Source organism: Rhinatrema bivittatum, chromosome 9 (assembly GCF_901001135.1).
Source record: "Rhinatrema bivittatum chromosome 9, aRhiBiv1.1, whole genome shotgun sequence".
Classification (NCBI taxonomy): domain Eukaryota; kingdom Metazoa; phylum Chordata; class Amphibia; order Gymnophiona; family Rhinatrematidae; genus Rhinatrema; species Rhinatrema bivittatum.
The window spans coordinates 249,798,909-249,815,086 of NC_042623.1; the positions used below are offsets into that span (position 1 = coordinate 249,798,909).

At 44.1% G+C, this 16,178-nt stretch overlaps 1 protein-coding gene across 9 annotated transcripts in view; it reads right to left on the reverse strand.

The window, feature by feature from the left end:
• The window catches only part of ECT2 (epithelial cell transforming 2), a 199,443-nt gene that overhangs the window by 82,798 nt on the left and 100,467 nt on the right, over positions 1-16,178 (reverse strand). For all 9 annotated transcript variants that reach the window (XM_029616751.1, XM_029616758.1, XM_029616756.1 and 6 more), the window contains one exon: positions 10,785-10,863. In XM_029616751.1, the coding sequence (XP_029472611.1) occupies positions 10,785-10,863 (79 nt within the window). The remainder of the gene's footprint in view (positions 1-10,784; positions 10,864-16,178) is intronic.

Genomic DNA, 16,178 nt, shown 5'->3' on the forward strand with positions numbered 1-16,178 from the left:
AATTCTCATAGCGGAATAAACTGCCACAAAGAAAATGACCTTCAAGGTAAAGATCCTTCACAGTTACTCTCCAGATCGGTTCAAACTTAAGTCGAGCACAACCCCCTGAGAACCAAGTTAAGACACTGGAGGTCGCAAAAGACACTGGAGGTCGCAAAAGACACTGGAGGTCGCAAAAGACACTGGAGGTCGCAAAAGACACTGGAGGTCGCAAAAGACACTGGAGGTCGCAAAAGCTTTGCACCCCCCACCCCCCAGAGAAAACATACCACATCAGGATGAGCAGGTAAGGTCACTCCCTGGACCTTGCTCCTAAAGCATCCCAATGCAGCCACTTGGACTCTGAGGGCATTAAAGGCCAACCCCTTTACCAATAAGGAGAAAATATGCATAACTGACGCTTGAGTAGGGTCAACTCCCTGATGTACACACCACGCCCTCACATAGGGTCAAGGATTTTGAGGTCTTCCTAGCTTGCAATAGAGTGGAGATGACAGCCTCAGACACTTCCTCTCAAAAGCCAAGCTGCGAGACAGAAGCAAGCTGCCTGATCTGAAAACATGGGCTCTTGACGCAATAGATTGGGCAGATGTGCGAGCCACAGCAGCCTGTCCACCGCAAGATTGATCAAATCTGCAAACCAGCGTCAAAGGCCACTAGAATCACCTCCCCCAGATAAACCTCTATTCGCCTGAGAATCTTGCCCACTAGCAGACATGGCAGAAGAACGTGGTGTGACCTGCCAGGGAATACCTGACTCAAATGGTGTTATCTGGGGGAGAATCCCTGTCTACCATGGGAGTACTAAGGTGTTAACTTCTTCCGCTCTGCATTCTCTCCTGCAACTGAAGCACGGAGCTTTGGCAATGGCATGAGCTGCCATCAAGTCCAAACAGGGGATGCCCCACTTATGATGGATAAGCCTCATCATTTCTTCCAACTCCTCCCACACCCCGGGATCCAGCTGAAGACAAAGTTTCTTGAACACTGTCGATCCCAGCTATGTGAGAGGCCACTAACTCCTCCAGATTCTGCTCCACCCAGCAAATTCCTGGACCTCTTGAGCTATCACTCGTCTCTTGGTTCCTTCATGTTGGTTGATGTAAGCTACCGTGGTCACATTATCTGACAATTCTCACTAGCTGTCTGCGTAAGAGGTAGAAAGTCACTCAACGCAAGGCGTATTGCCCTCGTCTCCAAGTGACTGATAGACATGCCACCTCCTCCGCCAACCACTGGCCCTGTGCCTACAGTGACACAGCCCCCCCCCCCCCCCCCCCCCCCCCAATTAAGAAAGGCCGGCATCAGTTATGACTACCATCCAGTTCGGAACTTCCAAGGGAATACCTGACTCAAATGATTGACCAAGCAGCAATGGCAGATGAAACTGTTCCAATAACAGGTCCCACTGAGAAAGCAACATGCTCTGTAGCAGTCTCATATGAGCAAACACCCATGGAACCAATAACCTACAAGTAATCCCAAACCCTGGGAACCACAATCTCTAACAAGCTGCAAACCTATATCTTGGCAATCTGTTCCATGGTGAGAAAAACTCCCAAACCTGGTGTCGAAATGCTCCCCCAAGACCTCCAACACCTGAGAAGGGGCAAGCTGACAGATTCACAATCCAGCCCAGGGATTGTAAATATTGCAGCATCACCATCTGTCTGCACCCGGATAAGCCAGTCGTCCAGATATGAGTGAACTAAGACACCCTGCTTCCTGAGAGCAGCCACCACAATCATCACCTTGGTAAAGGTTCTCTGGGCTGTTGCCAACCCGAAGGGTAGGGTACAAATGAAAATGAGTCCCGAGAATCATGAACATCAAAAACCTCTGATGATCTGGCTGGATTGCTATGTGCAAGTAAGCTTCGGTCAAGTCTAGAGAAGCCAAAAAACTTTTGCACACCACTGCAATCACTGAACAAAGTCTCCATTCGAAAGCGAGGGACTTTGAGAGCCACGTTCACATTTTTTAGATCCAGAATAGGGCAGAAGGTCCCTCCTTTCTTTGGAACCACAAAATAAGTGGAGTATCTTACCGTTCACCACTCCCCCATGGGGACGAGAACAATGGCTCCCAGCATCCGTAGATTGTCAATGGTTTCCTGAACTACCCACCTTTTGTTTGCATATGCACAAGAAGAAACCATGAACAAATTTTTTAGCAGACGAGCAAACTCTAAAGTGTAGCCTTGTTTTATCATACTTAGGACCCACTGATCCAAAGTAATCTTGGCCCACCTCAAAGAAAACTTCATTGGATGAACTTGGAACCGGATGCTCAGAGACCAGAACCATCTCTGGCTGGCTTTTGGCCTTGAAAGGACTGGTACCAGGAATGCTGCCTCCCAGCACCTTGCCTCTGGGCCCCTCACGAAGCCCAGTTCTGCCGAAACCACAGAGTCCCCCTAAAATGAAGATGCGTGGAAAAGGACCCTTTGCCACTTTTCAACTTGTCCTCCAGGAACCTATGCCTTTTGCTGTCACCCAGGAGTTTCCCAAGCTCCAAACCTTTGCCAAAAAGCATTTTATCTTTAAAAGGTAATGCTCCTAGCTGCGATTTAGACCAAACATCAGCTGACTAGTTCTGCAACCAAAGGAGCTGCCTGGCTGAGAAAACAGACATTCCTGGAGGAGGTCCTAATGAGGTCATAGAAAGCATCCACCCCATAGGCCACCACAGCTTCCAGCCGCTCGGCCTGTTTGGCTTCTGATGTTGACAGCGTCTTAGATTGCAACTACTGAAGCCTGCATAGACCAGCCCGAAGCATAAACTGCTGCATACCACAGCCCAGAGCAGACATCTCAAATATCTTTTTGAGAAAGACCTCCAGCTTTCTGTCCTGCATATCCTTCAGCGCAGAAGAACCAGCCACTGAAATAGTGTTCTTTGTAACAACTGACACTGAGGCATCCACCTTCGGCAGCCACAACTTTGTGTCCTCTGGCAATGGATACAGCTTATCCATAGTTCTGCTAACCTTCAGACGGGTAACCGGATCTCCCACTCCCGGAACACAAGCTTCTTTACAAACTTATGGAAAGGGAGTGCCTTAATGGGACCTCACAAGACCTCCATGACTGGATACATCTCTTCATGATCAGAATTGTCTTATGGTTCTTTGATCTCCTGCTCCTTCAGAACATATGGGATCAAGGGCCACAACTCCTCCCTGTGGAAAAGAACCACCACCATCCACAGTCGGGGCTTTTCTCTGCCTTCATCTGAGGGAGGTGGCAGAAAATTTAGAATGTCACCCCCCCAAATACAAAGGAAAAGGATGAAGTGGATAAAAGTCAGCTAAATAAGTCACAGAAGGAGTCCAAGAAAAGCAGTAACCTGAACGAGAAAAGCTGGAAAGCTATGAGCACAAACGCTCATAGTTTGGGCAATAAAATCCCAGATCTGCAAGCTCTAATGGTAGAGGCGTACTTGGACATTGTTGTCACGGAGACATGATTCACAAAATCTCATGACTGGGATAAGACCATACCGGGCGACAACTTAAGGAAGAACAGAGGACAGAAAAGGGGGAGGAGTGGCTCTATTTCAAAAACAATATCCAAGCATCTGAGCTGCAAGGAAGATGGGGCAAAGAAGAAACATTATGGGCCGTCCTAACAAAAAGACAGGGCATCCATTTTTATTGGAGTGGTTTACAGGCCTCCAAATCAAATGGAAGAACTTAGAGATCTGGTTGAAGACATCCAAAAGATGGGAAAGAAGGGAGAAGGGGTGATCATTGGAGATTTGAATCTGCTGGATGTAGACTGGAGAATCCCTTCCACAGAATCTAACCGTAGTAGAGAGATAGTGAATGCCATGCAAGGGGCTCTGTTCAAACAAAATGGTTATGGAACCCATACCTGATTTAGTGTTCACTAATGGAGATAATGTCTCTAATGACTGGGTGGGAGCCCACCTCAGCACCAGTGATCAAACAGTATGCTTTTATATCACAAATAGGATACGGAGAAGTCGCACGAAGACCCGGGTTTTGCAGTTCAAGAACACTGACTTTGTTGAAATGGGGAAGTACCTGGAGAAAACTAGAAGGCAGGGAGAAAATGAGAGATATGGAACAGTGGGCCAAACTAAAAGCAGCAGTTACCATGGCAACTAATCTAGGTCGGGCCAATACAGAAACCGTGCGGGAGAGGCGGCGAGCGCCTTCTCTCCCGATGCACACACAGGCCACTCTCCCAGGCGTGCGATTCAGGAAGCCCAGGTATGCTAATTAGGGCCTGCAGTAAAAAGAGGCGCTAGGGACACTAGCGCCTCCTTTGACAGAAGCGGTGGCTGTCAGCGGGTTTGACAGCCAACACTCAATTTTACCGGCATCTGTTCTCAAACCCGCTGACAGCCATGGGCTCAGAAAACGGACGCCAGCTAAATTGAGCGTGTGTCTTCCAACCTGCGGGCAGATTTTTCTTTTTTTCTTTTTACTTTTGGGGCCTCTGACTTAATATCTCTTTGATTAAGTCAGGGGTGTACAGAAAAAGTTTTTTCTGCTCTTCTGTGCACTTTCCCGGTGCCAGCCGAAATTAACGCTGGACTTTGGGCAGGTGTTAATTTCTGAAAGTAAAATGTGCGGGGTAATAGCCCGCGCTGGCTGCGTGTTTTCGACGTGCTAACAGTGCGCTCCGCTGGAGCGCACTTTATTGTATCGGCCCATATGTTAGAAAAGTAAAGAAAAGCAAGAGAAAAATGAAACCTATCTGGTTCTCAAAGGAGGTAGCTGATAAAATAAAAGCTAAAAGAAGTGTTTAAGAAATATAAAGGATCCCAAAAGGGAGGATCACAAGGAATATCATCTGGTGGAACAGAGGGAGACGAAGAAAGTAATCAAGAAAGCAAAAAAAGTCACGTGGAAGAAAGGATTGCTGAAAACGTAAAGCGAGGTGACAAAACATTTTTCAGATACAGAGAAAGGAGAAAAGTCCAAAGTGGTATAGTGAAATTGAAAGGGGAAAAGGATCAATGTGTGGAGAGACACAAAGAAATGGCAGAAATATTAAACGAATACTTCAGTTCGGTATTCACTAAAGAAGACCCTGGAGAAGGACAGTCACTTGTTAACAAGAAACTGGAGGGGAGTGGAGTAGAAGAAACTCAGTTTACAGAAGAGAATGTATGGGAAGAGCAAGGAAAACAAAGTGGACAAAGCCATGGGGCCTGATGAAGTTCATCCCAGAATACTGAAGGAGCTCAGATGTGCTGGCGGGTCCACTGCATGACCAACAGATCCCTAGAAATGGGAGTGGTGCCAACTGATTGGAGAAGAACGGTGATAAATTGCAGGAAGACCTTGTGAGACTGGAAAATTGGCCATTGAAATGGCAAATGAAGTTTAATGTGGATTAAGTGCAAGGTGATGCATATAGGGGAAAATAACCCATGCTATTGTTACACAATGTTAGGTTCCATATTAGGAGCTACCACCCAAGAAAGATCTAGGCATCATAGTGGATAACACATTGAAATCATCGGATCAATCTGCTGCGGCAGTCAAAAAAGCAAACAGAATGTTGGGAATTATTAGAAAGGGAATGGTGAATAAAACAGAAAATGTCATAATGCCTCTATCGCTCCATGGTAAGATCGCACCTTGAATACTGTGTACAATTCTGGTCGCCGCATCTCAAAAAAGATATAGTTGCGATGGAGAAGGTACAGAGAAGGGCGACCAAAATGATAAAGGGAATGGAACAGCTCCCCTATGAGGATAAAACTAAACTAAAGAGGTTAGGACTGTTCAGCTTGGAGAAGAGACGGCTGAGGAGGGATAGGATAGAGATGTTTAAAATCATGAGAGGTCTAGAACGAGTAAATGTGAATCGGTTATTTACTCTTTTGGATAATAGAAGGGCTAGGGGGCACTCCATGAAGTTAGCATGTGGCACATTTAAAACTAATCGGAGAAAGTTCTTTTTCACTCAATGCATAATTAAACTCTGGAATTTGTTGCCAGAGGATGTGGTTAGTGCAGTTAGTGTAGCCTTGTTTAAAAAAGGATTGGAAGAGAAGTCCATTACCTGCTATTAAGTTGACTTAGAAAATAGCCACTGCTAATACTAGCAACAGTAGCATGGAATAGGTTTAGTTTTTGGGTACTTGCCAGGTTCTTATGGTATGGGCTGGCCACTGTTGGAAACAGGATGCTTGGCTTGATGGACCCTTGGTCTGACCCAGTATGGCATGTTCTTATGTTGTGGTCCCACTTCACAAGAGTAGGAGCAGAGAGGAGGCTGGAAACTAAAGGCCCGTTAGCCTCACCTCGGTGGTGGGAAAAGTAATGGAGTCATTGCTGAAAGAAAGAATAGTGAACTATCTACAGTCAGAATTGCTGGACTAGAGGCAGCATGGATTTGCCAGGGGAAGGTCCTGCCAGACAAATCTGATTGACTTTGATTGGGTGACTAGGAAATTGGATCGAGAAAGAGCGCTCAATGTCATCTACTTTGATTTCAGCAAAGCTTTTGATACGGTCCCGCACGGGAGGCTTGTGAATAAAATGAGAGGCTTAGGAGTGAGTGCCAAGGTGGTGGCCTGGATTGCAAACTGGTTGATGGACAGAAGATAATGTGTGATGGTAAATGGAACTTACTCTGAAGAGAGAGCGGTGTTAAGCGGAATGCCGCAAGGATCGGTGTTGGGACCGGTCCTGTTCAATCTCTTTGAGAGCAACATTGCGGACGGGATAGAAGGAAAGATTTGTCTTTTTGTGGATGATACTAAGATCTGCAACAGAGTTGACATGCCAGAAGGAGTAGGGAGAATGAGACGGGATTTAAGGAAGCTAGAAGAGTGGTCGAAGATATGGCAGCTGAGAGTCAATGCCAAGAAGTGCAGAGTCGTGCATATGGGGTGTGGAAATGCAAAAGAACTGTATTTGATGGGGGGGTGAAGGGCTGATGTGCACGGAGCAGGAGAGAGACCTTGGGGTGATAGTGTCTAGCGATCTGAAGTCTGCGAAACAATGTGACAAGGCGATAGGCTAAAGCCAGAAGAATGCTGGGCTGCATAGAGAGAGAGGAATATCTAGTAAGAGAAAGGAAGTGATGATCCCCTTGTACAGGACCTTGGTGAGGCCTCACCTGGAGTACTGTGTTCAGTTCTGGAGACCGTATCTCCAAAGGGACAGAGACAGGATGGAGGCGGTCCAGAGAAGGGTGACCAAAAAGGTGGAGGGTCTATATAAAAAGGATCCTCCTTATCTCCGACCTTATTCAACATTAACCTGCTATCTAAGCTGAATCTAACCCACTACCTATATGCGGACGATGTCCAAATTCTCATTCCAATTACCAAGTCACTACAAGAAACCCTTCATTTTTGGAATTCATGCTACACTTCCATATACAATCTCCTTGCGGATCTCTAATTCTTAATGCCAACAAAACTGAATTCCTCATCACCCAAGATGGCAACTTCCAGCTCTCTAACTCATCTAGTGGCTACACCCACTCTATCTCCCCTGGTCAGAAACCTAGGAGTTATCATGGACAACCGAATGAATTTCAAAAGCTTTATTAGTAACACCGTGAAAGAATGCTTCTTCAAGCTCCAAGTCTTAAAAAGACTTAGACCCTTACTCCACCCCCATGATTTCAGATCAGTTTTGCAAGCAATCATATTTTCAAAAATCAATTACTGCAACTCTCTTTTACTTGGTCTCCCAGCTATCTACCTAAAACCTCTACAAATGCTACAAAATGCCACTGCCAGGATCCTAACTAAAGCAAAAGAAAGGGACCACATTACACCAATTTTAAAGAATCTCCATTGGCTTCCTATAAAATATAGAATCCTCTATAAATCACTCACAACCATCCACAAATCTATCCACAAAACCTCAATCCTAGATCTTAAGATCCCATTGCAGCTGCATTCATCCTCACGTCCGTTGAGATCTGCACAAAAAGGCTCTCTAAAAGCACCTCCATTCAAAATATCCTCAAACAAAAGAGCCTTCTCCACAGCGGGCCCCAACCAATGGAACTCGCTCCCGGCAGACCTCAGGCTCGAACAATGCCCAATCAACTTCAAAAAAAAAAGACTCAAGACCTGGCTCTTTACCCATGCCTACGCTTGAATTGGATTTTACCAGCACTCCCCTACCGCGGTCATCACATCATGTGGCACACTGTTTAACTAATCCAGAATCAAATACAATTTTCTCGTTACATGATTGTCATGTAATTGATCATATTCGCTAGCATGTTAGATTCATTAATTTAAAATGTTGTTTCTCATAATGTGTTATGCAACTTAATTATTTCCCAGTTATTCACTTCCTTGTTCTCTGTAAGACAAATATGTTATGTCATCCCAAAGTTATATGTAAACAGAGGTGATTAGTATCATTGTTACCAGAACATCGGTATATAAAAAATGTTAAATAAAATAAATAATATAAAATGACTTGAGGAGAGACTGAAGAATCTAAATATGTATACCCTGGAGGAGAGGAGCAGGGGTGATATGATACAGACTTTCAGATACTTGAAAGGTTTTAATGCTCCATGGTCAACAAACCTTTTCCATTGGAAAAAAAAATCAGAACTAGGGGTCACGATTTGAAACTCCAGGGAGGAAGACTTAGAACCAATGTCAGGAAGTATTTCTTCACAGAGAGGGTGGTGGATGCCTAGAATGCCCTTCCAGAGGAAGGAATTCCTGTGAAGGAATTCAAAGGGGCATGGGATAAACACTGTGGGTCCATAAAGGCTAGAGGACGGGAATGAAGGGAAGAGCCAAGGAGGTGGGGCTTGCTGAAATGGTGATGGCTACTAAATGGCGATTACTATCCTTACTCAATAAGCCTTCACACGGTTAATGCAGCTCCAACACTGCTCTCTGTATCAACGGCAAGGGGAAATGTGGAAAAGAGGATTTGTATTCACACAACTAACAAGGACTGAATTACACAGTCTGGGTAAACAAATAAGTGTGGGGGTAGCTTGCTTATTGAGGCAGTTACTACCCTAAACCAATTAAGCCTAATACTTCACTTTGAATGCATATACACCGTTGCTCTCTGCTTCAATGGCAGGGGGAAATGTGGAAGAGAGGATTTACATGCAAACATCCAACAAGACATTGATCTGTGCAGTCTGAGTAAACAAGCATCGGGGTAACTTGCTTGAATCGGCGGTTACTACCCTTAACCATTAAGCCTTATAATTTACCTTTGATGCAACTCCAACATTACTCTCTGCATCAATGGCAAGGGGCGGCAGGAAATTTGAATCAAACAGTTACCAACAAGGGCCCTAAACTTGGTGGTTGGTGAAACATAAGTATGGGAGCTTGCTGGGCAGACTGAATGGGCCAATTGGTCTTTCTGCCGTCATTTCTATGTTTCCTTGAGCCTTGATGGTCTAGTGACAAATCCAGCAAAGGAAGGTCCACCGCCAGAGGCTCTCCGACAGGCTCTCCCGAATGCTTGCTTGCGTCCTCCAAATATTTGGGCTGACCCACGACTAACCCTGGTGGCCCCACTAGTCTGCTTCAATCTGGGCCGAGAGCAGTTGCAATCTTGAGACCCCTCGTGTGCGAGATGTTGGCATCCCACTGTCTTTCTGGCAAGATATCTCTTATGCAGCAGAAGCACAATCCATAGAAAAATTGTCTGGATCTTCAGGATCCTCCCCAGACAGAAGTTCCAGAGCCCCCCGGTCCTCCATAGGTCTTCTACCAGCCAGGGACAGTAGTGGAGGAAGGGCTTCCTCTCCCATTGCAGCCTCAATTACTGCTGCTAGTGAGGACAAAATGGCTGCCATTCTTGGGAGCACCAGGAAGGAGCCGGCTACTGCATTCACCTCACCTATGGATCCTGCAATAGTCTATGCCTCTCCACTTTACCTAGAGGTCCCAAACTGCCCTCTCTTCCGGTGAGGTAATGGGAACAAAGGAATAATTGATAGCTGCATGCGTGTCTCCCCACAAGCATGATTAGCGACTGCCATGCGGCATGGCGCCCACCACACGCCTGCAATGCCATAGAGGACGTTGAGCAAAAGCCAAAAACAAATTTCCTTACTAGGCCACCTGCACACCTCATCCTGCCACATGAACGGAACATTGCAATGGAAGTGTCACCTTTTTTTTTTTTTAATTAACTTTATAAAGGACAAATACATTTTCCTGTAAACTTCAGCAGCAGGCTCCAGATGTTCTCCTGGGGGAACTGGCACCACCAGTTGTCATCCCCCCCCCCCCCCCCCCCCCCAAGGGCAAAAGGGACCGAGCCAAAAAGGGTTCCCAACCCCCTGCTCGACCACCTCAAGACCAGAAGGGATGCCCCCCAGGACCTGCCAACCTTCTGGGAGGTAGTGTCAAACTGACTGAAATTCTTTTTTTTTTTTTAAATTAAGCTTCAGACTACAGGTTTTGCATCGCCAACATCTGTTGGATACAAATACTGAGTGACTGCAGGGCCTGTTGCCAGGGTCAACAAAACTTTGTCTATCTGCTGAAAGGGAGCCAAAACCCTGGAGTCTGGACTGATCTGGGTACATACAGAGAAAAAATACATTACTGAGATAGGAAAAAATTATGATTTCATCACAAGAGGATAAAGAAGACTTAAAACCATTATGGGCAAAAGGGATTCAATATGAACAGAAAAACTTCCTCCAACATTCCCCTGCTGGCTTTAAGCCTAGTTTTCGTTTTAAAGACAGATTTACTTTGAACAGAACTCCACATATTCAGTTAAGTTAAATTAATCCACTTTTCCCAGTAGCATTATGACTATTATTGAAACTTACAGGACAGCCATCTACTTCATAGACAACATCAAAGATCTGCCTCTGTGCTTCAGTTTTTCTTTTGTCTTCATTTATATGCCTATGAATAAAGAAATGCTGTCAGATGAAAATCATGAAGTTTTAACTTCAAGTGCTGGGTCTTGATTACACTATGAAACCCTTCAATTTTGTGACTAGCCTGTCTACAAGGATCTCCAAACTTTGAGAAAACCCGGTGTCTCCCTTCAACTGAGGTACTACTGAAAAAAGTGTGATTCTCAACTGTGTGAAGCAATATTAGTTTTATAAAGCAACGTCCACCATGCATTCCCCCCACCCACTAGTGACCTCTACTCTCAGTAGGTGAACATCCTGAAGATTTACACATTTCAATGGAATTCAGTTCTCCTGAGAGCAGATTACATGGAGAGAAAAAAACAGCAGAGAACAGGGGATCTCCATTCCATGGCCTGATAAGGACCTAGCAAGTCTGAACTGGTGGGGAGAGTAGGTGAAGGAGTAGATAAGTGCATGACCAAGGATGTCAGCCCTGCTCCCTGAGGCCTGGAACAAATCAATCGAAGCTTGAAGGGAAGATTATGACACTGATGAAGGGATAGTGGTGGAATGGAAGTGATGAGGCATATAGGAAGGTTATGGCAGAAAGGAGAGGAAAAACATTCAAGGAAAGAACCTTCAAGAAAGCAAGGGCTCAAGAACAGAGAAAAAGCCAAGCAGATTAAAACAAAATAAGTCACTTATTTACTGTTTAGTTCTTGTACACCAGTGAATACCATACAAAAACAAAAAAAACACTCTTGGCATAAAATATAGTCCTTGCTTTTACAAAAATCTAGTAGTGCATACAACAGGCATTTCAGTGAAATTATTTCAGACATGCAATAATTTGTTCTAAATTTCCACGTGTCTCCAAAACAGGATCCATACTGTTAAAGAGTTACATTGAACATGGAATTACAATATTAAGACAGGATCACAGGTGGCCCAAAATAAAGCTTCATGATTCACATGATTCCAATATATAGTTGCATTTCTCTAGAAGTCAGTCAAATAAAATAAATGTGAACTGATATTTAACACCACATGGTTAAAGGGGCTATTATGGTTTAACTATATTCAGGGATAGAAAATTCAAGTCATCCAGAATTGCCACCTATTTTATTTATATTTAAAAAGTTTTTATATACTGCTCTCTCCAAAAGATTGTTCATAGTAGTTTATGGTTGATTTCACAATATGAACGAACAGCATGAGCCTAATTTTACAATCTATACAATGATTACACACACACACATTTTTAAGTTAATTTAAATTTTTAGGTCTGTGCAAGTATGCAAGGTATCAGGCAGAGTATTGCAAAGAATGAGGCCCACAACAGAGAATGACTATTTCCTCGTCATATCAAACCTGGCAGTTTTTATTGTGAGGACATCTAGTACTTTTTTTTTTTTTCTAGGGGACAACTATCTAGAAGGTTTGTATAGTTACAGCGAGGTGTAAGTCCATATTAGTGAATAGTCATGAATTTAAATATTGTCAGTGTTTTATATTGAATACAGAAAGGTATTGGGACCCAATGGAGTGAAGGGTGGGAGTTATGCAATTACGACTATTACCATTTAGTAAGATACAGGCAGCTGCATTTTGAACCAGTTGCAGTGGACGGATTGCATATGCAGGTAACCCAAAGTATAGGGCATAACAGTAATCAAGTTTGGTTAATATAAAAGCCTGAAAAACCATTCTAAAGCCACAGGTTCAATACCTTTAAAACATTTAATTAGGCATAGTTTGTAAGATGCAGATTTTACTGTAGCAGATGTGAGGTTATATTGATAGGCTAGTATATAAAGTTACTCCTAACATTTTTTTTTTAGACTGGAATAGTGTGCCCATATATTCAAGAATTTGGCAGGCAATGTCTAGGATTGCTTATTGATAGGAAAAAGAAATTACTACTTACCTGAATTTTGTTTTCCTTAGCATAGACAGATGAACTCAAGACCAGTGGGTTATGCACCTCTGCCAGCAGATGGAGATAGAGCAAACTGATGTCTCAGTATATCTACTCCTGCGGTGACATTAGCCTACCAGTATTCTCAAAAGCAACAGTGGACAGACTTGCAAAAAAACTTGATTAAAAACAGTCATCCAACAGGAAACACTGAATGTAGACAATGAATGTATATACCCCAATCTAGGGACTGGATGAACATTACCAGTAATCCCCTGGAACACACAGCCCCCCACAGGAGGACAATTAACACACTCTGCAGCCAAGGGGGGCGGGAAGCCGAATCAGTCTGTTTACACTAAGGAAAACAAAATTATCAGGTAAGTAGTAATTTCTCCTTTCCTGGCATGTAGGCAGATAGACTCAGGAGCAGTGGGATTTACCCAAGCTACTCTTGAATAGGGCGGAAGGCTGCCCGCGATCCAATCAACACTGCACATGCAAAGGGTGCATCCTCCTGGGCCTGCACATCCAAACAAAACCTGGGGGGGGGGGGGGGGGGGGAGAAGTGTAAGGACCACCATGTCATAGCTCGCAAAGGTTAACGGGAGACAAATCTAACCTCCACCAGTAACACTGCTTGAGCCTTAGTGGAATGAGCCCTAACCTGAGTAAGAAATGGCTTTTTAACATCCACCTATGTGACCGTAACTACCACTTTAATCCAGCAAGCTATTGTAGTCCACGAAGCTGGTTTGCCCTGCTTTCCTCCACTATGAAGGAAACAGTCTTTCGGAAAGGTTTATAAACCACCAGATACTGCATGTCTCGACATACAAGGGATGCAAAAAGCAATACTCTTCCACATATCTTTAGATAAGGACGGCAAAGAAATGGACTGATTCAAGTAAAAATCCGAGAATACTTTAGGCAAGAAAGAGGGAACAGTGTGCAGCTGTATCACTCTTGGAGTCACCCGAAGGACTGGTTCCCGGCAAGACAAAGCCTAAAGCTTGGAAATTTGATGCACAGAACATATTGCCAAACACGATTTTCAAGGTCAATAACTGCAAGGAAAGGCTATGCAGTGGTTGAAACATAGGGCCCACCAAGAAATCCAACACCAGATTAAGAATCCACAAGGGAACAGGTAACTGCAAGGGAGGACGAAGATATTTCACTCCCTTCAAGAAACGGGTCACATCAGGATGAGACAATAAGGATCCATCATTCACCTGGCCCCTGAAATAGCAAGAGGCACAACCTGTACCTTAAAGGAATTAAGGATCAACCCTTTATTTAATCCATCCTGCAAACATTCCAAAATGAGCGGGATTTTATCTGAATGAGGAAGAACACCTTGATCCTCACACCAAGCCTCAAACACTCGCTAAACCCGCACATAGGCTAAGGAAGTGGAGAACCTTTGATCTCGTAGCAAGGTGGCAATCACTGCAGAATATCCATGCTTAACAAGCGAGTCCTCTCAAGGGCCATATCATAAGAAAAAAAATAAAAACAGTCAGGTCTTCGTGAAGGACAAGGCCCTGCTGCAAGAGATTCTTGAGCAATGAAAGGCAAGGGGGTTCCTCTACCAGGAGTCTTTGCAGATCTCATACCATGGTTTTCAGGGTCAATCTGTTGCCACTAGAGCACCATCACCTATGGCCTTCGATCCTGTAAACTATTGGGCCCAACAGGGGTCATGTGGGAAGGCAGACAGCAGTTTGCCTTCCTGCTTGACATGCATAAGAGCATAGATACCCAAGGACCTCAGATCCCTCCTGCGATTGAAAAATCAAGGAACCTTCACATTGCGAGAAGTTGCCAGCAGATCTAGGAACGGAAGGCCCCAAGGAATCCACTAAGAGCTGAAACGCCTTGTCTGACAATACCCATTCTCCTGGGTCCAGACTCTCCCTGCTGAGAAAGTCACCAGAAAACACACCTGCAACATCAACTTCTGAATCTGAACTTCTGGCAGGAAAACTTTATCCTGCCTCTTGTCAATCTGAACATCCAGGTACTCAACGACTGATATGGCTGAAGACTGCTCTTGGCTAGATGTACCACCCAACCGAGTCCCTGCAACAAGGAGATCACCTTGCGGGTCACCATATGGCTCTTATTAGCCAGTTGTCCAAATAAGGGTGTACTAGGATTTCATCCAATCAACTTTGCCACCATCAGCACTATAGCCTTGGAAAACATTCTGGTAGTGGTGGCTAGACCAAAAGGCAGCACCCAAAATGAACGATGGTGTCCCAACACCATGAAATGCAGAAAATTGGTGCTCCAAATCGGATGGGAATATGGATGAATGCCTTGGACAGATCATAAGAACATAATGTGCCATACTGGGTCAGACCAAGGGTCCATCAAGCCCAGCATCCTGTTTCCAACAGTGGCCAATCCAGGCCATAAGAACCTGGCAAGTACCCCAAAATTAAATCTATCCCATGTTACTGTTGCTAATAGCAGTGGCTATTTTCTAAGTCAACTTAATTAACAGCAGGTAATGGACTTCTCCTCCAAGAATTTATCCAATCTTTTTTTTTTTTTTTTTTTTAAACAGCTACACTAACTGCACTAACCACACAGTTTGGCAACAAATTCCAGAGTTTAATTGTGCGTTGAGAGAAAAAGAACTATCTCCAATTAGTTTTAAATGTGCCCCTAGTCCTTTTATTACCCGAAAGAGTAAATAACTGATTCACATTTACCCGTTCTAGACCTCTCATGATTTTAAACACCCACTATCATATCCCCCCTCAGCAGTCTCTGCTCCAAGCTGAACAGTCCTAACCTCTTTAGTCTTTCCTCATAGGGGAGCTGTTCCATTCCCCTTATTTTGGTAGCCCTTCTCTGTACCTTCTCCATCGCAACTATATCTTTTTTGAGATGCGGCGACCAGAATTGTACACAGTATTCAAGATGCGGTCTAACCATGGAGCGATACAGAGGCATTATAACATTTTCTGTTTTATTCACCAATCCCTTTCTAATAATTCCCAACATTGTTTCCTTTTTTGACTGCTGTAGTACACTGAACCGATTTCAATGTGTTATCCACTATGATACCTAGATCTCTTTCTTGGGTGGTAGCTCTTAATATGGAACCTAACATTGTGTAACTATAGCATGGGTTATTTTTCCCTATATGCATCACCTTGCACTTTTCCACATTAAATTTCATCTGCCATTTGGATGCTCAATTTTCTAGTCTCACGAGGTCTTCTTGCAATTTATCACAATCCACTTGTGATTTAACTACTCTGAATAATTTTGTATCTGCAAATTTGATTACATCACTCGTTTTTCTTTCCAAATCATTTATAAATATATTGAAAAGTACAGGTCCCAATACAGATCCTTGAGGCACTCCACTGCCCACTCCCCTCCACTGAGAAAATTGTCCATTTAATCCTACTCTATTTCCT